Source organism: Symphodus melops, assembly GCF_947650265.1.
Source record: "Symphodus melops genome assembly, chromosome: 8".
NCBI classification, from domain to species: domain Eukaryota; kingdom Metazoa; phylum Chordata; class Actinopteri; order Labriformes; family Labridae; genus Symphodus; species Symphodus melops.
The window spans coordinates 1,761,585-1,787,437 of NC_136698.1; the positions used below are offsets into that span (position 1 = coordinate 1,761,585).

The window sequence follows — 25,853 nt, forward strand, 5'->3', positions numbered from 1 at the left end:
GCAGGAGTTCATCCACACACACACACACACACACACACACACACACACACACACTTTCATAATCCTGTCCTGATGCAGCTGTTATGATCTTTATGTTTCGCCACCTATGGATGTTTGTTCACAAATTAAACAGAGAGGCCACGAGTGCATAGCTGAGGTTAATGTTTTTATTAAATATATCACCTTTTTTTTTCTTACATTACATCTCCGTTACAAAAGTGTAGACACACACACACACACACACACACACACACACATACACGCACACACACACACACACACAAGTGAGCAGTTAGTCACTTTGGAATAGACTCACATAATAAACAATATTTCTCTCCAACAGCAGCATGTGGATGGAGGCGAGCTGCAGGGTTCACTGCGGGACTCGCTCGTTGTGGTCATGTGGTCTTGGTCAGAGAGAACAGCAACACAAAGTAAAACAGCAAGTCTTTTTTTTTTTTCTTTTCTCGACACATACACGACTGACAACATAAATATCGGAGGTAGGTTAATGTAGAAATACCCGTCTGAAAGGCGGCACCAGAGCAATGCACCGACCAGTCGTTCTATCTGCAACCCCGTGGAATCATGGGAAATGTTTTCTGAGACTGTTTGAGGGATTCCCAACTGAGAGTTTTGCATTATGAACATGTGTCACATCAGTATAAAAAAAAAGACAATAACTCAAAAAAATAGACATAAATGGCAGCAATGTAAAAATCAATCATAAAAAAAAAAAAAAAAAAACATTTAGAAATTATTCTAAATGACATTTGGTCACTCAGTGCTTTTTGTTCTTGCTTGGTTTTGTCACAAACCAAACGTCCAGACAACTCCTTAAGGGTAGAGCGAGCTCAACTCAGCGGCGGAGTTACTCAGGGCCAAGATACATATTTACACTTTATACAGCCATAAAAATAATAATATAATAATAATAACAACAATAAGGCAAAAAAAGATATAAATATTCATGAAATAATTAAAAAAATAACAAATAAAATGGAAATAAATAAGGCTGAAGAGTAGAAGTAAATGCATCAATATTAAAAAAATCTCCTTTCAGAAAACAAAAATAGACTTTTTTTCATCTCTTTAGGACGGGTGTTTAAAGAGGAGGGACGCGGGTTCAGGGTGGTCAGGACCTTCAGCCCCCTAATGACAGTGTACCTGAATTAAACACCACCATGGACGAGATCAATAAATAAAAAAAGGTTAAATCAGTGGCTTGCTTGTTTTTCTTCTTCTTGGTGTGAGATCTGCAACAGTGGTTGATCTCTTTTTAAGGGCACTCGGCGTCTGCAGGCAGGTCGGTCGATCCTAAAATCTTCTTTCCGTTCCAGGAGTTCACACACCAACATCGACCTCTTTGTCCATCCAGAGAGGATTCACACTGCAGAGGAACACACACACACACACACATTAATCATTTAACTGCTTTCATTTTCATTTCATGTGTCACACTGGCACATGCACGGTCTTGCAAATGGGTGACATCACACCAGAAACAAAAACACACTCCCTGCCTCACCCACACAATCATTTTAAGGCTATGGTTGACACAATCTTGGCAAAAACCTCTCACACACACAACTCACTGAGATCCCTTTATGCTGAGTGGAAACGCACACACACACACACACACACACACACACACACACACACACACACACACACACACACACACACACACACACACTCTAAAAACATTGAGCTGGAGACACCAACCTGTTTGGGTTTATAGAGCCCGTGTTTGTCACAGTTGGGGAGGTAGAATCTGGTTAATCTGTCTCCTAATTTCTGCTGAGATTTGGCAATTTTGGCCAACGCCGTCTGCAGCTCAATGTGACAAGGCCCCTGTGAAAACAAAGAGAGGAGATGGTTATTAATCATCAGCAAGCATGCATAAAAAACTGCACATAAAACTTGTAGTAACAAGCACCCCCACACTCTCTTTCGCTCTACACGAGCTCTTCAAATAGCACACGAGCGCCCCCTGGCGGCGAACAGAGCCTCTCTCGAAACCTCCCCAAAAAACTTTTAGTCACATAGCACCCGCACTGAGGATCTCTCAGCATTCACACACAGAACATACAAAAGGCTGCTCGTGTTTCTCACCTGCTCCATCAGTTTCTTGCGGTTGGCGGTGAGTTTGGCTTTCATGCTTTCCTGCGCGTCCGCAGCAGCCCTCGGGTCGTAGGGCTTACTGTGGCCGGGCAGGTAGTGGCTGGAGCCGAGGTCCGAGATGATGGCTGCGTTCTCCATCTCCGGCTCGGGCTCTGGCTGATCTGGAGGAGGGAAATGAATGAATGTGAAGCAGGACTGACTTAATGTAACTGTAAAATTCCTCCCTAAAGACCGGTCAAGTATTTTTTTTTATTGAGGGGATGCAGTGATGTAAAATAAAGATGTATGAAATGTGGAGGTTAAAGGCCTACCTTGCGTCTGAGGCTCGGGGGTCGCCTCGGGCTCTGTGCTTTCCGTGCACACGGCTTGTCCCCGGGTGAGCGAATGCAGCGGCCGGGGGTCGCCGGGTCTCGGGGTGCACCTCAGTCCGGAGCCGCATGGCGCCGTGTAGATTCCGCAAAGCTCCCCAGCAGTCAGAGCGCAGGCGGGGCAGCATCCACAGCCGGGCTCCCGCAGCACCTCGGCGCATCCGGGCGCCACCGCTGGACACTGGCTCACCTTCTCCGGAGTACACGGGGCACATCGGATCGGCTCTGGCCCCACCACCGGAGACCCTGACGTGCCGGTGACCAGCAAGGAGCACAGCGCTGCCACCGCGACGTGCTGCAAATATAATCCACCCATGGCCAACATTGCGAGCTGGATACTTAAAGAGAGAATATAAAATGTGGAGCAAGGTAGAGATAAGAATCAAAGGTAAACGTCGGATTCCGGGTCTTGCTCTGTTGTCTCTTTCGTTTGATTTGGGAAAAATGTCTAACTGTGTGCTGCGCGCAGCCGTATTTATAGCCGGCTCCTCTGTGAGTGTTTGACGCATCGGCGTTATGAATGATTTCTGAAAAGAAGGTGTGATGATACGATGGGCTGTGATTGGTCCGTCTATGCCCGGTCAGGCAGCTCATTTGAATTCAACAATCACGTCCATATTTATTTTGGAACAGGCAGTGCCTGCACGTATCGCGGACCAGTGACGACACTAGTGTTTGATGTTGCAATCAAGGACATCCCCCCGCCCCCTTTCTCACCCTCGTGCTACACTGAAGTACTTTAGCGCACACTGTCGGCTTACAGTAACACCACGGTGGCTGAGTTTGATTCTCTGGGATTGTTTTCAGAACTTGTAATTAGAAGAAGTTCGCACAGCGGGGCTTTGGAGCTGATTTAATCGATTTCACAACCGAATCTCTTCCTTGTTTTCGAGTCTGGCTCAAATGAGCAGCTCTATTTGGGGGACAGTGTTTGTCATTCATGAGTGGTTTCTATTAATTGTCCTCTCCGAACTTCTTACACAACTTTACGAAACTCTCACATAATGAGCGCACAATTACGCACGCCCATGCTGCGCGCAAAGAGCGTGGGCGTGCTGAGAAAAAAAAAAAACAAAAAAAAAAAACAGACGCTCTGACAGGACATGAGAAAGCATTCGTGCGTCGCCGGGGGATAATAAACCCCAGTTTCAGAAATAGCTGCGCAAACGGGGGTCATCGTTTACGCCTGTGTGAGTCATGGGGCTCGGGACGCTGTGGTGTGTCCCAAAGCGCGCGCACTGAAGCCGGCTTTTGGGCTCAGTCCAGGAGATGTCCCGTCCACGTTTCCTGGTACAATAATAGACCAAAGCTCTGAACAGGGGGCTGCGCTGACATGACCACAGACACGTCTCGTTGCACACATGAACACACGACAATGAAAGCAAATGAAACGAAACTCGGAGTTCCCTCAGAAAGTTTAAAACTTTAACTTCCAGATAAATGTGTGTGTGTGTGTGTGTGTGTGTGTGTGTTGTCAGAGTCTTAAAGCACACCATGGGCTCCTGCTGGCTGAACATGTTGGATGTGAGGTTTTGATGCTCTCTCAACACGCACGTTTTATATGGTGTGTTGAAGCATTTGGTGTCTTGCAATGCTGACTCACACTTGCACGTGGTGAAATCCTGTCTTTTGCAAAACCACACAGGAACAACAGAGAGCTATATTGACATACAAATATATCACGAGACAATAATGTGGCAATTATAAAAACAGTCTAATTAATGGTCTTTTATTTCTCATTTAATTCCTTTCACATCGACCCATTGTTGGTTCTATTTTCCTGTTGGTTATCCTGGTATGAGGTGCCTCATCTTCACAACTTTTTCTGACGCAATTGGCTGCATTGTGTGACGGGGTGGTTCGCTGCAATTGCTTTATGGGATTGCATCATCTGTCAACTGGTGTTAACAGATTTGTATTTCTCTCAAAGCTGCAGGCTAAATAAAGCTTTTGGTGTAATCTGTCGTGGCGTGTTTCCTATAGACCCACTGACCTCCACGTGGTTGGTTGACATCCTCAGTAGTGTGTGTGAATTCACTTAAACTACATGCTAATAGTGCAGGTGATGCACGTTACTAACAAAGGCAGATGGTAATTGTCCTTAATTGCTGCCATTTTACTCCTAGAAGTCACTGTCAGAAGGAGGAGTCACTTTGTGTAAAACAGCACATTTACATTTGCTTACTTTTTTAGACTATATGATCCAATACAATACTTTATTTAAGTACTTTTTTTTTTAGCCTTATTTCCCATGCTAACGTTTTTGGGGGGTTTTTTGCATCAAGAGACATTCCTTGTATATGTAAAAATTTCTGATTCTGATTTTTAAGATTTCATACTTCATTGAGGAACAGTCCAACAATATGCAAAACAGAGGAAGTAAAAAATAAATTAAAAAAAAGAGCTCTCTGAACCAAACATGATAATCTGGTTAATTACAATTTCATAGCAAAAAAAAAAAGAGGCACTTAATATTGTAAATTTATAATGTTTTAAGTCACAAAAATTGTGACTATGTTGCACAATTACTCCCCCTACCGAAACACTGACAAGGCATTTGTGAAATTCATTCTATTTAGAGGAGGTGACATTTGTAACGGCTGACCTCTGACCTTTGTGATAACGAGGTTTATGGCTTTAGAAGAAAGGAAAGTCTGTACTTTTAATAAATAATGGGATACTGTGAAATGCAGTTTTCTACTGAGCCCTGAATGAAAACATGTTCCTTGGTGGGTTAACATTTAAAGGTCCCATTAGAATGGCCTCATCTAAGCATACAGTGGTTACCTTCTACTATTGTCTGCATGAACAGTAAGTCCTGAGGTAACAGAGGTAAACGTCCTGCAGGTGCACTCAAATAAAGCTTCATTTATTCAGTGTGGGCTCGTGGGCGTGGGGCAAACTTTTCAGTTTGAGACCCCTTAAATAACGGTGGTAGCAACTGGGGAGCCGCCTTGTCCCTGGAGGTGGTTGAAACATTTCATGTTGCACACACTGCTTCCATTGCTGCAACACCTGTTGACCTGATAACTGCTCTCATATGTGGCAAACCCAGGGGCGTCCTATGAGGAGTTATCATCTTAAACTAAAAACTATAATGCCTCTTAAAGAGCTGCAAAAGCGAACAATCAATGAGCACATTTGTCTTTTTAGTTATCAGCTCTTGTCGTGGGGTCGGTGGCTTATTAGGCCATTAAAGTCACATGTCAGAAACAGCCTTTTAAAACTGTTGCCACTTGAACACATTGAGCATGTGAGACATTTAGAACAAAAAAGAATACGATAGATTGTCAGAAAATGATACTTCCACACAAAGGAGAAGCTCAGCAAAGAGAAAAGCTGTCGACACATCCAGAAAGTTCTTAATGCTCCAGTATGAAGTTCACACTGGTTACATCTCCATCCAAATGTAACTCTTTGTGCATCAGTTTATAATCCTGCTCTCTGAGACCGTTTCAGTGTGAACATGTGACCAGAATAAGAGTCTGTTGGTTCAAACGAAGTTCATCTGCACAGCAGGAGTTTGTAATGACTGACCTACCTTTGTAACAATGAGGTGCATGAGTTTGAAAGGAGAGCGCTGCATTGGTTCATGCTATTAATAAAACATGTGCAGCCAATACAGTTTGTCCTAACGGATATACAAATGTTTGTGTTTTCATGCTCCCGCCGGGCAGGACGCCTGTCCTTTCATGCGTAACTAAACACATTGAACTCCATTTGTGCTCGTAACTCTGCAAACTTCTCCTCTTGTAGATAAAAAGTTTTTATTTTTTGTTTTAATTCTGCACTTTACTTCGTATTTACTCACAAACCACTGTGCTTGTCTGCACGTGACCGTTGCAGTGTATATTGTTTTTAACACTTTAGTCATTTAAACCTGATATTATCTAACCTATAAAGATGGCTGTGGCTCAGTGGGCGGAGTCGGTCGTCTTTTAACCGGAAGGTCGAGGATTCGATCTCCAGCAACATGTCCGACGTGTCCTCGGGGAAGACACTGAACCCAGAGTTGCTCCTGCTGCTTCCTCGGAGGCGTATGAATGGAATGAGTTATGATAGTCACTTAAAGCTCCCATGTTCTTCTTTTTCTGGTTTTAGATGCTCTTCAGTGTGTTTTCCTGCTGTCATCTATGCGCACAAATTCAAAATCCACAGAAATGTGGATTCTCCGACCTCCTCCTGCTCAGCAGCAGCAGAGCCGAATGACACGCTCGGTCCTTCGTCCGCCTCGTTGAAAATGGGTTTTTAATATCACAAACCCACTTTCAAGACAGCAGACAGGATTTCCAGCGTGGCGGTTGCTGCTGCTGATAATAATAATAATAATAATACATTTAATGAGCCTCCAGAGCCCCCTGCTGGAACAGATGTGTGACATCACTCAGGCTTCATCCATTAATATTTACAGTCTATGCTAATCACCCTTTGGCTAACCTTCTCTGGAGAATACACTCTGACGCCCTCTTCAGGCGGCATGGAGAGACGAAGTAATCCGCCCCTCTGCACTATCTTCGGAGGTGTTACAGAGGCGAGACAAGATCAGCCGAGCTCAGTGCTGTGTGTGTGTGTGTGCGTGCATGTCTGACTGTGTGTGTATGTGGAGCTCCTGCATTCACAGACTGGGACACCGATATGATGCGAGTGTTGTTGGTAAAGCAAAGTGACTGTGCAGTAAATCTACACTTTGCTGGAGAAATGTTGTTAAATTCAGCAGAGAGAGAGAGAGAGAGAGAGAGAGAGAGAGAGAGAGAGAGAGAGAGAGAAGCATACGACTGACCTCAGGACTCGGCCGTTGTTGACGTCTACCTACTTGTGCTTTTGACTTGAACCGTAATGCGTGGGCTAAAAGCCAAAGGAACTGCATACCGACAGTTTGCGAGCAGCTTTAATGACAGTGAGTAAGAAGTACTTCTACAGAGCAGAGGAAATACATTTGCATACTTTGGGAAGGACGTACAGACGTACTTTCCATAAAATTAAACAGTCCCAAACCCTGCTCTTCATCTGCCAGGGTAACAGACGTCACTGCAGTGTTCGAAGTGAACAGTTTACAACTGCAGCAACATGTTCCCCCGGTGCACATGCAGTGAATTTGGCGCGTCCTCAGCTGAACTGTGATTTGAGGACGACGCCCGCAGTCTGTGTCCTTGTGAGGGAGTGTGGGAGTCCCGTGATGCTGGGAGCTGAAACGTGGACTGATTGCTGCATGCTCGGTTCACCCCTGATGTACTGCTCTTCTCTTTAACCTGGGCCTCCCCTCCTCCTGCGTGAGGTCTGTCTGTGAGATCTTATGATGTGCTGAGTAAAGGTATGTATGGAATGAGCAGGTTGATGCAGAGGCAACGAGACGCGAGGGATTAAAACATGTGGATTCTTCCTATGAGAGAGCCGCGTGTGTTCACTCCTCCGGCTTGTTGTGCTGTCAAATCAGAGCCCTGTGTTCAAACAGAGCCGAGTTATCTCAGGTCAGGGACAGACCTACTTTTTAAAAAACACACATGAACACAGCGGGAACCATCAGAACCCCGAGACCCCGACCACAAAACACCACAAAGCCCCTGTAAGGCTGCCGTGGGGTTTTGAGGGGGGGGAGTGATGATAATAGGGACTTTTTTTCCATCTCTTTCAGATGTCACATGATGCAGATCAAACGGCGCTTGGCATTGAACATCCCAAGACTGGAATGTTTACCTTTGACAAGAGCAGTGGGGAAAAACAGTCTTGTTGTCTCAGGAGCAGCTCACACCCACACACACACACACACACACACACACGCACACACACACGCACACAAATACAAACACAACCTCCAAAGTAAATTTATGGGGATTTAAACTTTGCCCTTTGCAGGGCGTCGAGAGGGGGGCGTCTACGTGAGATGAGCTCCGAAAAACAAAGTTGTTTGAAATCACACCCGGAGAAAGAATGCACACCTGCATGAATACGACACAGACTGAAACCAAGGAGCTTCCCCGAGGGTAACCTGTAGATGAACATGCACCGCTCTGTCACTCACACCATCAGCTTCAATGGAGTCAGCTTAAAAGCATGACTGTGATTTACAGCAGCTGGTGGAGCTGCTCTTTCATACGACATGCTGTGAAAGAGGCTCGTCAGCTGTGACTTGACGTTGTTTTAAAGGAGATATCTTTGGTCAAACTGTGGCATGTTGTACGTCTGTCTGTAGGCCTCTCTCCCTTCTGTTTCCACAAATGTGATGTCGTTTATTTTATTTACATTTTTTATCCGTCCACGTTGGGTTGCCGATTTCGCCGCAAAACTTAAACCTGCTCATTTTATTGTCGTTCAAGAAATAATAAACCAATAAAATAAAGTTAAAAGAGATCAAGCTAACCTCATCACAAAGTCATTCAGCTGCGTGTTACGAGTTCAAACTTTCACACATGTTAAAGGTTTTAACTCAAAAGACCTTCGAGACTCATTAGTTTAGTTTGGCAGTATGCGAGGCGAGCTAACTATGCTACATTCCCTTCAGGTCATTTGGTAACTTCAGCTTTTACTGAGTCTTCTGAATCCTCAAAGTGCAGCTGACGTCACGCCTCCACATTCACACGCGCTGACGGGACAGGCTGCTGTGATCAGAAGCAACTCGTCACATTCGTACACATTCAGAGGCTGCAGAGGAAGCACGTCTCGGGGTTAGGTGTCTTTCCCAAGGACACGTCGACATGTAGCTGCAGGGGCTGGGGATCGAACCCTCGACCTTCCCGATGAGAGATGACAGACTCTGGCGGGGGATCAGAAGGTAAAGGGTGAATGGAGGGTTTGTACCTCAAAGTCAACAATCAAGATCAGAGTAAGCTGTCTGCTCTAAGTGCACAGGGCGCCATCAGTTCAGTGTCAGGTGTGTGTGTGTGTGTGTGTGTGTGTCCAATTGTCCATAATTGAGACCAGGTGTGTGAGGTCTTTAAATGCCCCTGGGGTCCAGCTCTCTGTGCTCACCCACTTTCTCCCCGTGTTGCTGTGCAGTGCAGTTTGTTTCAAACCCAGTCTTCATCAAAAAGTTAAAAAAGACATGCACATCAGGGTGCGGGATAAAAAACACACAAATATGACGGGCACACCGAGGCGCTCCTGTTTAAAGGATGTTCTGACGAGTGGCGTTTTGAGCCGACACGCTCCGCCTCAGACTTCCTCAAACCCAGCCGCCTGCCTCTCTCTTTTATATTTCAACATTTCTTTGGACTACCAGGAAAAAAAAATGAAACATATAAAACATGCCGTAAAGCGTAGCGGAGCAGTGTTGGTCAACAGGCTGTTGTCATAGAAACAGGACTCTCTTCATTCAGATAGATGAGAACTTTGGATTCTGGTCTCGGTCGTGCCTCTCGTCCCAGGAGGACACGCCGTGTCCTCGCCGAGGCCTGAGAATCAGCGGCCAAGCAAGAATGTGATGCGAGAGGGCACGATGACGCTAATCCCCAGAAAAGTTGTTCTTTTTTTTCTTCTCCTCTCGCTCTCACAAGATGTCCTTAACGGGATAATCCACGTCTTATGACACGGAGCGTCACAGATCGAGCCTCAGAGAAAAACATTGAAACAGAGCCGAGGAGTCCCGGGACACTCTCTCAGCTTCTGTGTCGTGAATGGGAAAATGGGTTTGTTCGGGCAGACCGCGGCGTCTTGGCATGTTGCACGATGGTTCACGTGTGTGTGTGTGTGTGTGTGTGTGTGTTTTGGTGTGTTCCCGAATAAGTGTATATGTTTGAAAGCTTGTGATTGTACACTTGTGTGTGGGAAACCCAGGAAATCCAGGCTCCCATGCGCCAGCATCCATTGTGTTTAGTTTCCTCCTCTCTCCGAGTGACTCTGTGTGTGTGTGTGTGTGTTTGTGTGTGTGTGTGTGTGTGTGTGTGTTAAGCTGCAGTGCTTGGCTCTCTCGTGGCTCTAATGAGACAGTGGAGGAAGCCGGAGGATTGCACTTGGCAAAGTTGAACTGGAGATGTTTTCATGAATGGGTCAGGAGGAGCTGTGTTGTGTAGAAGTTCACCTTCAGGATGTCCTCTTGCTCCTCCCCGCTCCTTCATCAGATCTGTGTCTGACCATCCTGTCCTCACTGACAACAGGACAGTCTGTTCAGAACATTCACATCAAAGAATAAAAAAAAGAGTGAAGACGATCAGATGTGAGGAGGAGCTTCAATCTGACAAACTCTTTGACATGTTCACCTCACTCCTCATTGTACCCAAGAGGATCCTGAGCTCTGAAAAAAGACGATCTGCACTTGTTTTGTTCTGAAAATGGACGCTGCCAGCACAGAAAAAAGCGTTAGCCTTAAAATGCTGACCTCTTAACAACTCAAACGGTCAGAAATGGAATGTCCAAAAATCAGTTGCCTCTGGGCACCGGTCTCTGTTTCTCCACGACTGAAAGAAAAGTTGATGATATCTGCAACGTCTGAAGACTTCTCAGACAAATCTGCGTCTCCTTCATGCCAGCAGGAGGAAGAGAACAGAGTTTCATCTGTGCAAGTCAGAACACCAAAAGGAGCGCTGTGTAACTCTGACATGTAGCATTTAAGTTTAAATGAAACATGTGTCTTTCTCCTCGGTGCTCGAAGCAGAAATCTTCGAGACACAGTCGGGAAAAATAAAGTCATAACTCTCTGCATGAATGGTCTGATGCCAGCAGCATGCTTTCATAATCCTAACGGTGGGATGTCCCATGTCTGTCTGCACATGGCTCCGTGTCGGTCAAAGCATTGTTATGCAAACCTGTTTTCCACGGCTTCCCCGCTTTACCTCAGGTCACCCTGAGCCCCTCTGTTTTTAGAGGTTATGCGGACATTTTCAGAGCGGGCGGAAGGTGTTTTCGTTTGGCTCGTCACATTCCATCTGTGTGGACGTTCAGAAGAGTCCAAACACTCAGGAGCAGCAACAGGTTAGTAATGCTCACTGCTGTTCTTACACAACGTGCAGTTCACTGACCCTGTGTGCGTATGAGCGGGGAAAACACAACGTACAAGACGGAGAACAACACTGGGGAAGTCCTCGGCGAGACGCAACCTCGTGGGAGGAGGTTTTTCTTCCCCACTAATCAGAGACAAGCAGTTTGTGTTCTTGGCTCTCGCTGGAGTCCTCGAGGAAACGTTTTCTTTCACAACCTTGGAGACACTGGTGTTTTGCATCTGAAGTTCTTGGAAGAGCATGTTCAGCTCTGTACACAGACTGCACGCTGAGAGCTTTAATCCTTACATCTGGGTTTGATCAGATCTCAGATTCAGAGAATCGGGTTGAATCAGGAGAATTTAAATCTGGAACGTGCTCCGCGGCTGACAATGTGATGGTTCTGAGAAAGCACAAATGAAGACAATAAAAAAGAGTGATGTGAACCTGCTGCATTTTATGTCCTCTAAGAAATTCAAAAAACAGAGATGGGGGGAAAACCAAGAGCCTTTCACATGTTAGTCATGAGGTTTTTTGAGGGTCATATAAACCATTAAATCTGAATAAATGTCACTTTAGAATAAACAGGTTTAAACGGTTTATCTCGAATGTGCAGCTTGTTTTCATCATGTCACGTTTGAGATCCTGTAAGCTACTGGTCCGGTTTCTCACCCTCAGACATGCTGGTGAAGGACGTTCCACTTAAAAGCTAAATGGACTTGAGTTTGTCCAACATTTAAAACACCTACTTCGAACCCAACACGTTCTGGTTAAGAGACTCAACCAACTGAACCACAGCCGCCCTGCTGATGTTTGCTGACCTCCAAGGTCGGAGGTGTTCATAAAGAGCTGCGTGTGGTAGTTGGATCCACCATCGGGGGGCGACAGAGGAGAAGAGTCTGGTTGGAGACTTAACATGCCTGGGATGTGCAGTGCAGAGTTTGGCTTTTGCAGTTTTTGCAGCATGTTTGATTTAAAGTGTTTCGTCTCTTTCTGCAACTTATTTCTTTGTTTTTGTTGGGGGGGGGGGCAGTATTCATTTTGGTGTTTTGCACGTGTTTTTGAAATTGCGTTTCTAGATTTGCAACCTTTGTCCGTTTGGCCGTACTTCTATGAGGCCATCGTAACATTTTAACATCCCGACGAGCTTATAGTCATTTTGTTTGTTTCCTTGTCTTTCCTTAGTTACAACTCATCACATTCACTTTGTGACCCTGAAACTTTGACCTTGACTGAAGCTTGAGGAATCAGGAGAGCGGTGGTTCTGTGCTGACTTGACGTCTTTCGGTTTCTCAGGTACGTGTTGAAGTTTTAACACGTTTTGATGTTGAGCTTCTGTTCAGCCTCACTCACACTCAGGAATGCAACCACTTTCTTATTTTGCTTAAAGCCTTCTTTATTTCTTTGGGATCTTACTTATTAACATATTTTTAATCTTCTCCGTGGTCGTTTGAATTTTTCTTTGTTTTGATTCTTTTGGTGTTTTATCAGAAGCTCTTTGAATTGCCTTGTTGCTGAAATGTGCACGAGAAAAAAACGTGACGTGACTTGACTACGGATAAATATCACGATGAACTTACAAGGTCGGACACACACACACACACACACACACACACACACACACACACACACACACACACTCTGTTTGTCCTCCCACGCTGCAGTGTCCAGATTCCAGCAGGGTTTACAGTAAGGGATGTTATGACACACGGGGTCATTGGGTAAGCAGTGCAGGGGGGGGGGGGGGGGGGGGGGGGGGCAGTAAAACCATCATTAACCCCTGCTCAGCTGCGTCACTGCTCTGATGTCCCCTCGGCATCGTCTGACTCAGGCTGCTCTTAGACTTTGATTCCTCTCAGCCGCAGCAGTAAACATCCCAAAAAGGACAGCTTCCGGTCGCTTATCTTTGAGTGTTTGAGTGTGGACGTTGGCACTCCTGAACCGGGGCGTGTTTGATCATATCAGAGAATCCGGCAGGTGGTAAACACACACACACACACACACACTCACACACTTTTTGCTGCTTTAAAGTTTTGAGCATTGACCTCCTGTCACAATCAGCATGAATCACAAAAAGGAAAGGAAGAGGAGGCCGACATGTTTATCACTTCCTCGTTGAAAAACACGACCTTGATCTTTCTTGAAATGTCAGGGCATATAGGCTTTAGCTTGTTGTGTTGCCATGACGACCTGTCACTCAGGATGCAGCACATGCCACAGCTCACTTTTTAACGTCACTGATGAATGTTTGGAAAGTCGGTTCTTCCTGCGACAGGACCTAAAACATCCCCTCACACTCAGCCCGACGCATAAACACACACAATGATGAGGACCGGTTGTTTCTAAACCCTGTGTGTGTGTGTGTGTGTGTGTGTGTGTGTGTGTGTGTGTGTGTGTGTCTTAGATTCCTCTACTGGGTTGCTGGGTGGTTTAAGAAGCACACTGAAGTGCTGAAACTTTACGTTCTATCCTGACTAAACGTGGAGTTTGATTCATCTTAGAGATCATGTTCACGCTTCCTTAAGCAGCGTCGACGTAACAACCAGCGTTTCCTTGGCAACGATACAGACACGAAATATCTGTTTGTCATTGCGGCTGCCCGGACAAAACTTGTCCCGTCACGACTATAAAGTGACGTCTTTGATAAGTGTTCATTGAGATAGTGGAAGAACTCAACAAATACACAATTCTTCATATTTCACCTTTAAGTGACGATCCCACTGAGCGCTGTTTGTGAATGTTGTTATCCGATTGCCCAGCAGCCCTGCTCACTCGTTAGCGGACGTGTAATCCTTCTCTCCGACACAGCGGCGTGTGATGTGACAGGTGGTGACGTCCATTAACCCCGTTTTAAGGAGGAACAGAACATTGGATCTTGACCTCTGACCTCTCAGGGCAGAATATCCACATGTGGATTTGATCACATGACTGTTCAGTGAGCAAGAGGAACCTAAACGGAGCAGCTGTGAGCAATGACACTGTTTGCACACAGGTTTTTTTCCCCCCCCAACTTAAATACAAAGAGATTTAAAAATGACTTTACATGTTGACTCCATTTTGTTTAGTCTCAGTTTATATAGTTTGTGAGCTCTGGTCTGAATCATCGTTATGAGTGATGAAAATACTCGCTCTGAATAAGCTGCGTTCATGTGCTGCTCGTGTGGTCCAAGTGTCCGAGTGTCTGGAAGTCATTCTTCCAGCTTCAGTGAGTTCAGTCCTTCTTACAAACTCGTGTTGTTTGGACGAGACGTGGTTCAAGTTTTTTAAATTTGAATTTCCAGTTTAGTAGAGACTTCCTGCGATACTTCACAAACTGTAGACGTCCAGTTAGCGACGTTAGCACCAGCATTAGTTTGGTTACATCGGCCATCGCTCGAATATCATGTGAACAAAAGTGAGAAGAAACCAAAGCACAGGGTGATGTCACAAGCTCCTAAACTCCCCGTCTTCACATCAACACCTCACAGGGAGTTCATGAAAATCTTCACCCTGAAAGGAGTTTTCTAAAAGATGCCTCTCTTGGCCTGTTTCAGAAAGCAGGAGAAGTGCAAATATTGAGTCTGCTGGTTAGACTGCATCAGGCTCGAGCGACACTTCTGTCCACTCTGCAGCTGAGCTACTTTTCTCTTCCTCTTAAAACCTCTTCATATTCGCTGTATGTCTGCGTGAAGATGCAGCTTATGTTTCGAGAGGGTTAAAGTACGAGGAGCTCTTTTTTTGGGGGGGGAGAATCAGAGCAATGGGTCTCCATGAATGTTGTTGTTTTTTAAACCTGTTGCTGAACATGGATCAAACCGGCCTCATGTTTTCATCGTGCTCGTCCTGGAGGTGTGTCTCGAACCTGCAGCTCCCTCAGTACAGTTACTCAACCTCCTGCAGCCTCTCTTTCTCTCTCTCTCTCACACACACACACACACACATTTTCTCCACACACACCTGGCCTCATATTGTGCACATTAATTCAGTTTGAGTTGATACAGAGTTTGACTCCTTATCTAACCATTTGTGTTGCCTCCCCTTGCTGCTGCGAGTCTCCTGAGCCGGGTCATGACCCTTTATTGAAACTTGTGCTTTTTTCATGTTTAACTTATTTGTGCCGGATGTTGTAAAAAAAGTCAAAGGTCGTACACCTAACAGGTTTTTTATCGTGAGTGCTTAAAGAAAAGTAACTTTCCGCCCTTCTCTCATGTACGTTTTGTTTTTCTCGTCCTTTTACAAACTTTACGAAAACCCAATAACAAAAACGTGTTGTTTGTTATGCACATGTGGTCATACAGTATCTGCCCTCTGCATGTAAACACCCTGCTGTCATGTTTTTCTGGTAGCAGACGTTATCATGTTCATAACACCAGCGTGAGCCTCCTTCGGAAAAACACTGACGCTGACCCTGATTCTTACATCAGCTCCTCTGTTTTTCTACTGTTACGTAACTTATAACTGAGTGTGATGTCCCCTCCATATGTTTGTGTACAGTGTGTGTGTGCGTGTGTGTGTGTTTGTGTTATCTAAGTGGAGCACAGGAAGCGCTGTCTTACTTCAGGAGACGGATCCCCTCTGGCTTTATTTTGACAACCTTAATACGTCAATATCATCGCAGTGCAAACACTTAGTATAAAATATCATCTTTAACAAAATGTACATTCACAGAAAACATCTCAATAAATACATCTGCAACCAAAAACCATGACAAATCTGTGATAATCTGTGATCATCTGTTATATATCTTTGAAAAAGACTCTACAATGTACAGTAATAGCTGGTAATACCTACATATAACAATTGAAACCCGTATCATACAGTATGAAAATATCCAATTTACAGGAAAAATATTTGACGTAAATCCTCTCATCATCAACTCTCCTTCAAGGGTTTAAAGCAAGTGTATAAAAAAACGGTCATTTTTAATCTCTTTGAAACTCAACGTTAGCATCCAAGCTACTGTAAAGATCTGGTTTAAATGTGACGAGAAGAACAAGGTCAGGTTAGAGGCGCTCCAAAAAACAAAACAAACCAAACAACGCCATCGCCGTTATTTTAAAGTTACAAAAAGTGTTCGGGAGCAGCTCCGAAAGAAAACACAGGCATCCAACAACGAAAGAAATGACAACAAGCGTAGCCTCACATTCAGTTGTGCTACAGCTCAACAAGAACCAGTTTGATATGTTTATGAAAATAGGTTGGCACATTTGATAAACCAGCTACCTGCAGGCAGGGGGAGAAAAGAGGAGGAGCAAACCCCCCCCCCTCCCCTCCCTCCCCCTCCCCCCACCGCGTCCGCAACTGGTGTCGCCACCGTCCTGAAAAAATCTCCTCAAAATGTTCATACACTCAAAAACTCATGAAGAAGACACGGGTCAAAAGAGCACCTTTACATTCGAGAGGACCGCTACCTTTTTTTTTGTTCTTTTTTTTTTTTTTTTAGCGCATGCATGAGGACACATGGAAACAGCTGCTCGGCCTGTGTTAGCTTCTTCAAAGCATGCATGTTCGAGCCACAGGCTTGCAGGCGGTGCATGCTGGGACAGATTAGAGGAGAGTTAATGGCTGTGGTTAGCCGTACTGTGAGTAGCATGCTTTACCATAAAATAAAACATCTGGGTTTGTATGAGGAAGCCAGACACCGAGGTTTGGGTGTCTCCTCATAAACAGCAGATTTTCCTCTCTTTACCAAAGCAGCTTTTTTAGTTCATAAAAAATAGTCAAAGTGAATATTTCAACAATAGAAAATAGTTCTCGTTAATAAACACAGAAAAAGGTTTTTCATTTTTAAATATATCCCCGTTTGGAAGGAATCACTCGCACAATACAGAAAATAAGTTTCTAAGTCATGCACCACAGAGATACAAACTGGTGTCTCTAGCTACGCACACTCTATTGGCTACATACACTATCAGGTCAAAGAGAGGATCCAGCCGGCTACAGCATGCAGGGGGGGGGGGGGGGCGAGGAGGCCGAGGAAAGAGACAAACCGTTTGTTATTGCTACACTTTTAGACGAGGAAGAATCTGGAAGTCAAGCATCACAGGGCAACAGACGGCAAACGTGACTGAAATGCAGAAGTGGCATCATGCACTTAAAAGACGGCGAGCGGCTCGGCTCGGCTCGGCTCGGGGGACCAGGGGGGAGTCCAGCTCGTGTGCCGCGTCGAGGGTTAAAGTGAAGCGCGAAAAGTAAACGTAAACGCATCGGCAACCCGGACGCGATCGAAGGCGACGCCCTGACGTGTTTGGCAACTTTGTACCGTTAAACTGCCATTTTTACAATTATACATTTGGCTTTAAAAACATGTAGTAAACTGTGTTTCTCTCCAATAAAATCAATAAAAGATCTAAAAGGCAACACAAATAAAATGGCAAGAAACTCATTGTGAGGAGTGGTCGCTAAGGCAACAGCACTGTTTTGGTTTTACACTGAGAGAAAAGGGTCAGCTAAAGTCATTAAAGGAATTTTGTATGGATGTGTGCTACACTGTCAGTTTTATTTCGATGCAGTTCGTTGCTGTTGTGGATGCAGATTTTAGGAGTCGGCTCTGAAATCGTGGAGATTCACTCGGACATTGTTTGATTGCAGAGCAGCGTGGCTAAAGCGAGCCTGCGTGTGCGAGGGTCTGATCCACCTCAGACTGTCGAAAATCAGTCCTCAACACAGTTCAGACCCGAGTCCAGACCTCCATCTGTGCCATCAGAGCTTCATGTCCCACAGAACAAAGAAGAAGAGTGGCTCGACTTCTTTCAATAAACTCTTGCTGCTAAAGCTAACTCTCCTGCATCCCGACTCATTTCTTGGTCTTCCGCCGTCGGCCCGGAGACGTCCGTCACACCATGGCCGTGGGGACAGAGGGCAGGTACCTGGAGGTGCTGGTGGAGGTGGTGGGTTTTGTTGTGCTCGGGCTCGGGGTCCTAATGGAGGCATAGGTGGTGACAGTGGGACCAGGGCTCAGTCTGGTGCACACGCTGCCGTGGTTCAACACGCTCGACCGCCGCTCTGAGCTGCCGGGCTGCAGTGGGCTCTTGACTGGCCGGCCGCCCTTTCGACGCCCCTCCAGGAAGTATGTGAGCATCTGACCTTTGCCCTTCACGCTGACCTGACCGCGGCAAACGAAATTGTAGTAGTCTGTGATGAGGCGATGAACATCTTCTGTCACCTGCAGAGCAAATGTCAGAGGAAGAGGGGAGCTGATGTCACTTATTATTATTATTATTATTCACGCACATGCACTAAAGTCCTGATCAGGGTCTTTAACCCCAACTGCACCCAGACTTCTCCCAGCAGAACATTTACAGTGTGTATACTGGGAGGGACATGTGAACGAGCAATTCAGGAATAATTCAACAAACAGCTGGACTCACTTCATCTTCTGGAGTGCATGTGTGACAAAAGCTGTACCAACCTGCTTTAACGGCATCTGAACCAAGTCCACCCTGAACTGTACTGAGCTCTTTGGAGGCCCCTTTATATCCTATCTGGACTCGTCCATGTGGGGACTTAACACGAGCCGAGCACTAAATGAGATGGGTACCAGTCAAATCTTGCATTTAGGGTCCCACCTTGTCTGACTCCCTCTCCAGATTCTGCTTTTGGATTCCAGATTTTGGCATAATGGTCCAACAGAATAAAGACTCATTTTAAAAATGCCTGGCTCCTGTTTGCCAATAAAATAGTTCCTGCTACTTTTCACTCTAGTCTCATCAAATGAGGGGTTCAGATACCCTCTCAGGACAGACGCTGCTCTAAAGCCCCACTGAGCAAACTGCAGACTTGTCTCGACTTCAGGACTGTACCTGTATCTTTCCCTGCACTCCTGTGCTGTCCATCCTGCTGGCTACGTTCACCGTGTTTCCCCAGATGTCATACTGAGGTCTCCTGGCTCCGATCACTCCGGCCACCACCGGTCCTACATTGATACCTGGAATGAACAAAAGCCTGTGAGATTGGGACCTGGACTTGATGCGCCAGTGCCTGATAGGCTGTGGGATAAAAAATATCTAAATTTAGTCTCAAAGGAAGGTTTTTGGCAATGACACAATTTCAATCCCGTACTTCAGCATGGGACTTTTTTTGTTTCGTCATTTATGCATTGATAGTACGAATTTCTGTGAATACGTTCAGTTTGGATACACTTTGTAGAGGTGACTTTGCTGTTAGCAGACCTATGATCTATTTGGAGAAGCTATGACCATATGGGAAGAGAGGATGAACTGTTCCTCAAATATAGGTCTGACATGTGAAGAGTAAAGGTCATGTGTTTCTTCATACCATGTACAGAAGTATCTAAAGTGGGAAGGAATTTGTGACATCTGTTGAACAGTATATAAGGGCTCTGCAACGACTAATAAAGTTGTCTATTCCTCAGCCTGCACAACGTCTCGGTGTATCTGTCAGAATAGAACCACGGCCGTGATTATGCTGCATAAGTACAATCCAGTCTGTTGATAGATTCAGCTTTAGGGACAATTATATTATTCAACCCATCATGCATCCAAGACAACTTAAAGGATTAGTCGACCATCTTCTTCAAGGGGCAGTGGGGGGTCCCCAGTACTGTATCTGGCACCTTTATTTTTGGGGGGTCACGAGCTGAGAGGTTTGAGAAGCACTGATTTAAAAGACAGACCTTCTCTGGAGTTAACTGTCTGCCCTTTTGTCTCAGTTTACCCCGCCTTTCTGTGGGAAACGCAGATGACAGCCGACTGCTTGGAAGACGCATTAGTGATTCCAGTCTGTGTGTGGAACTGATGATAATAAATAATGCTGGGATCAGAACTTCAAAACAAGCAAATAATGTCTGTGGAACTCAAGGAATAGGAATCAATTCACTCCCTACTGTCTCTGCAGCTGCTGCTGTTCAATGTCTGTGTATAGTCTGTCAAATGAATACCATATTAAATCACGATGATGACTCGTCTCTTCTGCAGACACAGAGCAGAAAAATGCAGACCAAGTAAAGCATGTCAGTCTTTCTTTTTGTTTTTTTTAGTGCTGACTGGAAATCTGCAGAAATAACAAAGATCGTCGTGTTTCTGCAAGCAGGCTCCAGTAAGCCACACAAACATAATGTGCAGTTATTCCACATGGAGCCCCTCAGTCTGCAGACAGGATGGCATTGTGTACATCAGGCTACGCGGGGATTAAACACGGGCTCCTGCTGCAGGCTCCCCACAGGATACCCAACACAATAGAACCCAGAACTTCAGGTCTCGCTGTGACGAGCTTCCTGCAGAGGAGCGCTCTTTCTGTGATGCATTTCCTCCAGAGCTTACCGGCAGTGAGCGTCCATGGTGTCCAGTGCAATAGGTCAGAAGCTCCCCAAGACATGTTTATATAGACCAGTGTGTATGTGTGTGTGTGTATGTGTGTGTGTTTTCTCTCACCTACTCTCAGCACAAAGTCGTTGTACGACTGGTAGTTGATGGCGTCCAGGACGTCAAACATCTCGATGGCAAAGTCGGACACTGTGCATAAATGTGAGGTGATGGATTTCTTCGCCTATAGAAACACAGTAGCAAAGCAAAAAGACACAAATTAGGAAGTGATACATCTTCCAGTTGTGTTCATTTGACATACTTTGGAATCAATGCACAAAATTAAAGGTAGTATCCAACGTCAGGAAACATGGAGATCTCTGTAAACAGAATTCATCCCAGAAAAAAACAAAAACAAAACCTGGATGTTGATTTCTTGAATTTACTTTGAATATCCCCAAATTCACTCAGGTTTTTTTACAAGACTCACACTTTTCTCTTCTTCTTGTAGACACTGAATCATCAGGTGATACCAGTCGTGATATTTGTGATTCGGAGAGTGTCACAGAAGTCATTTACAATATGGACGATATCAATCACATCTCCTTGTATCCTCTCCAAAGGGATTACGGACATGTGACATAACCTTGTAGACCGTATCATCCTCCTGGATCCAGGTCCCTTTTTTTTCTCTGCAAGTCTCCATGCCATTGAAAATCTCGCACCCAAAGTTTAAACTAAGACCGGCCGTTATGTTTACATAAAGTTTTGCAGAGAGGCCTCTTTTGTTTATCCGCTTTGTAGGATTTTAGCAAAGAAACTTCCTGAATGTGGAAAATGCTGACGGCATAGAATCCCATAATCCCTCACCGAGGATTTCTGGAGTGAAACGTGACAGCACCGGAAAAAAAAAAAATCCAGCAAATTAGTTCAATCTGAACTGTTTTGAAACATCTTTATACCCTGCAAACACACACACACACACACACACATTCATTCAGGCTCTATAAATGACTGCTGCGTGTGTGTACCTTGGAGGCCGTTGTAGGAACCAGCCCTACAGCAGCCATGTACGTGCTGCCAATCGTCTTGATTTTCTCGATGTCCCTGTAGCACTCTTTGTCCATCAGCTGGAAGGAGACGGAGGAAGAAATGAGCGTTAACACGTCTGAAAGTCAAAGTCCAGGTACACGGCGTATTTTAAGACATAAATGCCAACGCGGCAAGTCGAATGTACTTGAAATAAGAAATCTATTAACCTGTTTCGTTAGCAGTTAATGTTTACAGGATATCTTGAAATACATCTCGTATGTGGACCCGTCTGGTGAACGTGGTTTGAACGAAGAGATACTTTGGACTCTAAAAAAACCAACAAACCTTGAAAAGCTTGTCCATGCTTTTATTTCCTGTAATCTTGACCACCCACCTATCGTCCCCTGGAACAACCTTTAAAAACCCCTCAAGGTCACATGAAGGTACAGTGAACTTCTCATCCTTTACTCTTGAGGGCACCGAGGTCATGATGAGAGTGAGGACCTTGTGTTCTTCATCCTTATTGTTTCTTCCTTTATCATTTTAGTTTGTCTGCATTTTAATTACTTGTATTTATTTAAGCGTGTCGTCCCAGGGCTCTAAATGAAATAAAATTACCTCTTAAAGATTTTAAGTTTTGTAGAAAAACGAGGAAATCATTTCTTGTTTCCTGCAAATTTCTAATCATGACAGTCAAGTTGGGAGTCTAAGTTCACATGAATCAGAGATAGTTTCAGTAAACAAATCAAAATGCAATTAAATTTGGACCATTTTTTTCATGGTCCGTCCAAGTTACGGCCACAGTGTCGTCTTTGAGGCAATGAATGCTCCGCGCCGCTGATTACAGACACACTCAGGCCAAAGTCATCTGTAAGTAATTGCTCATTTTGCAGAACTTTCCCAACCACAACCGTTGCTTATCACACAGCATCAATAAACAGTGTTTTTGAAAACCGTAAGTCACGACCACAGTGTCATCCTTGGAGATGACGTGACTGCACTGCAGAGCTTCCCTCAAAATTTCCCCCGGAAGGCCAGACACCAAAAAACCTGCTGGACTCGAATATTTAAAATAAACAGATTTACGACGGGATGATGAGTTTACTGACCTCATCAAAGTCAGCGATGATCTCATTGAGCAGCCGGAGACACTCGACGCCCATGTTGTTCCCGTCCAGCTCGATGTAGAAGTCGTTGAAGTTGGCGATGGAGGCGAACAGCACTCCGACCTGAGCGTAGGACTGGTAGTACAGGTCCTAAAGACAAGGAAACATATATCAAATCTCAGATCTGTTAATGGGAAATACTGTAATAACTTTCAAACCACATGACGTTAAATACTCAGATTTAGTCAAATGGAAACAAGTGGGTGGCGCATTGGTAGACCTAAGAACATAATTGAGGTTTAACTCCACCTGCTGAAGAAGACCATTTGTGTGAAAAGCTTATTTAACCAGAGGAAGTTTTGGAGGAACGCCGACCGAAGCGGTTTTGGTTTCTGATCAGGATGCATCTGGGGCTCCTCCCTTTGGAGGTTTTCAAGGTATGTGTCAGACCCCTGGGGTAGACCCAGAAGATGCTGGAAGGAGAATCTGTGTCATCTGGTTCCCAAGGAGGAGCTGGAAAAAGTTGCTTGTAAAAATCAGCACGGAGAGACGAAGTTTGATGGATTGGTAGTTTCATTACGAGGTTGCTAACCATGGCATCATTTTAATAAGCAGTAGGGATGTAAGAAAACCCTGCACTACAATTAAATATTGATATAAATACAGAAAGACTCCAATCAGATTAACAAAAACATAATGCAGTGCCAGTTGTCATAATCCACATTAAAAAAAAAAAAAAGTCTGCTGTGGAGACGATTCAGTGTCTTTTTAAAGCTTTTTACCCTGGCAGCCCTGCAGCGTTCTGCCCCCTTCGTAATACCATTCATACACATTCTTTTATTAAGGGATTAAGAACGACAACAAATCAGACATGTGGCTGCAGCAGCTGGGGATCGACTCTACCAGCTGAACCACAGCTGTGGAGAGAGAGAGAGGGGGGGGGGGGGGGGGTGACATGCAGCAAACGGTGTCAACGACGATTTTAGGATGCTGATCAGAACTCTCAGGAACAGCTGTGCCTCTGGTCACTTCCTGTCAGCACCTCTGGTCACTTCCTGTCAGCACCTCTGGTCACTTCCTGTCAGCACCTCTAGTCACTTCCTGTCAGCACACCTGTGTGTCCGATCGGACTCAAAGCTGTTTGTTACCTCCTTTCTCGTGTTGTACTTAAAGCGATAAAGATGAAGTGAGAGTCAAACGTCTGAATATGGCGGCCTGTTCCACCAACCATCAGGAGCAATGTGCTCTCTGGATTGTGAGTGGTTGTGATTTGGATTCTTTTATGAGTCAGAGCTTGAGTCGTATTATGTGACCCACAGTGTGCACCCATACTCCTTACTGTGTTCCATTCATTCACTGCTGAATATCCCCTCATGACGTTTCATTTGCCTTCACTGATGGAAGAAACAACCACATAATGTCTTTTCCCTGAATGTCGGAGTTTCCCACCCAAACACACAGCTGACAGAGATGCTGAACATTAACGTCATATATGTTTCAGGAACAGATTAAAGACTGAAGAGTTTGGGGGGCTAAGTCGACACATTTGGTTTAAATCTGCAGATGTGTCGTTCCACGTGAGCTGAAACCCGTTTTCTAATCATCGTGCTACAGGCAGTGAATCTTGAGTTCCAGGCAGCAGAGTCCCACTGTGCTGTGTTATGAATACAGTGTGTGAGTAAACTTTAACCCAGAGGAAAGAGAGGAAGCCTTTCTATACACTGCAGCTCGGGGGGGGGGGGGCTTCCTGCCCTCTGTGTTTACTAGTCTCAGCATCGGACGATCTCTGCGTCCTCTGATGCGCGACCCGATGATTGTTTCAAAGGTTTTACACCCACGGTTACTTTATCTCTTTATTGCTATGAACACAGACCAACAGCAAAGATGCATCCAGTCTCTCAAACGCTGCTCTGTGAAGCCTGCCGATGTCTCACCTGAGTGAAATATTCCCTCCAATGTGCATCATCCTGATGCTTCATGCACTTTTTATCAGTTTTGTCGTTTCGTCTATTTACATTAAGAGTGGCTGTAAAAACTGTTGATCCAAAACACATTTTGACTCCTCGACAGTTTGATTTGACCAACACACCAGAGTTCGTCCTGAAGATATTCTCCTCATGTTCTGATTGGCCAGCTGTCAGGACGACTTCTAGGAGGGCAGAACGCTGCAGGTTCTCCAACTTGGCAACTTTCCATATCTTCTTGGAGGCTTTTTTTTTTTTTTTTTTTGTCAAAAATTACTACGTCTGGGGTCGCCGGTGGCGCAGCGGCAGTGCGCGCGACCCCATGTATTGAGGCTCAGTCCTCACGCGCGGGCGGCCCGGGTTCGCGTCCGGCCTGTGGCTCATTTCCCGCATGTCTCTCCCCACTCTCTCTCCCTGATTTCCGACTCTATCCACTGTCCTCCGTCTATAATAAAGGCATAAAAGCCAAAAACAAATCTTTAAAAAAAAAAAAAAAATTACTACGTCAAATTGTCAATCTACTTTTTATTTTGAGAAGTGATTGAGAAGCATTTCCGTGACAAAAAAAAAAAAAAAAACAATAACCAAGAATCAACAGGTTAGGTTTCTTATTTCTCCGACAGGACCCCATTATGATTGCATGCTTATTGCCAATTATGCAAATTAGATGACGTCATGTAGCGACTTCTCAGACAGCCAATAGCTACTTTTCTTTACAGAGGAGTTGTCTGCTCTCCGGCGCTGGGAGAGGACAGGCTATATGAGAGGTTTGAACTGCAGAGGCTTGAAATCGTCACGTGAAATTCTCAGTTTCATACCACATGGTATGCAGGACAGCGCCCTCTGCAGACTCATCCTGGGATTACTTAAACACACGTTTACCTGGCAGCGTGTTTGAGGTAGGCCCACACACACACACACACACACACACACGCTGAGAGAAAATGCAGAAAATCGCAACCTGTTAAAAAAAAAAAAAAAAAAACCCAATGACGGACGAAAGATTCAGAGTCAGACTCAGACAGAGAGGCCTTTGCTTGGTGTCTGTGTCTGTGTTGAGGCTTTTTCATGATTCACTTGGATATTAACATCCAGCATGGGAAATGTT

At 45.0% G+C, this 25,853-nt stretch overlaps 2 protein-coding genes across 2 annotated transcripts in view; both read right to left on the reverse strand.

Annotated features, from left to right (window-relative positions):
- Nucleotides 1-153: 153 nt before the first annotated feature.
- Nucleotides 154-2,975, reverse strand: igfbp1a (insulin-like growth factor binding protein 1a). Its single transcript, XM_079349704.1, has 4 exons — nt 2,436-2,975; nt 2,116-2,285; nt 1,726-1,854; nt 154-1,390 (listed from the first exon to the last, which is right to left on the reverse strand). Exons 1-4 carry the CDS (start codon nt 2,815-2,817, stop codon nt 1,280-1,282), a joined length of 792 nt encoding a protein of 263 aa, XP_079205830.1. The 5' UTR covers nt 2,818-2,975; the 3' UTR covers nt 154-1,279.
- A 12,622-nt stretch (nt 2,976-15,597) lies between these two features.
- LOC306828635 (adenylate cyclase type 1-like) overlaps nt 15,598-25,853 on the reverse strand; it is a 34,778-nt gene continuing 24,522 nt past the window's right edge. The window contains exons 14-18 of the mRNA XM_079351165.1: nt 22,785-22,931; nt 21,675-21,773; nt 20,773-20,887; nt 19,183-19,307; nt 15,598-18,545 (exon numbers count right to left, since the gene is read on the reverse strand). Coding sequence (XP_079207291.1) covers nt 18,216-18,545; nt 19,183-19,307; nt 20,773-20,887; nt 21,675-21,773; nt 22,785-22,931 — 816 coding nt within the window. The 3' untranslated portion in view covers nt 15,598-18,215. The remainder of the gene's footprint in view (nt 18,546-19,182; nt 19,308-20,772; nt 20,888-21,674; nt 21,774-22,784; nt 22,932-25,853) is intronic.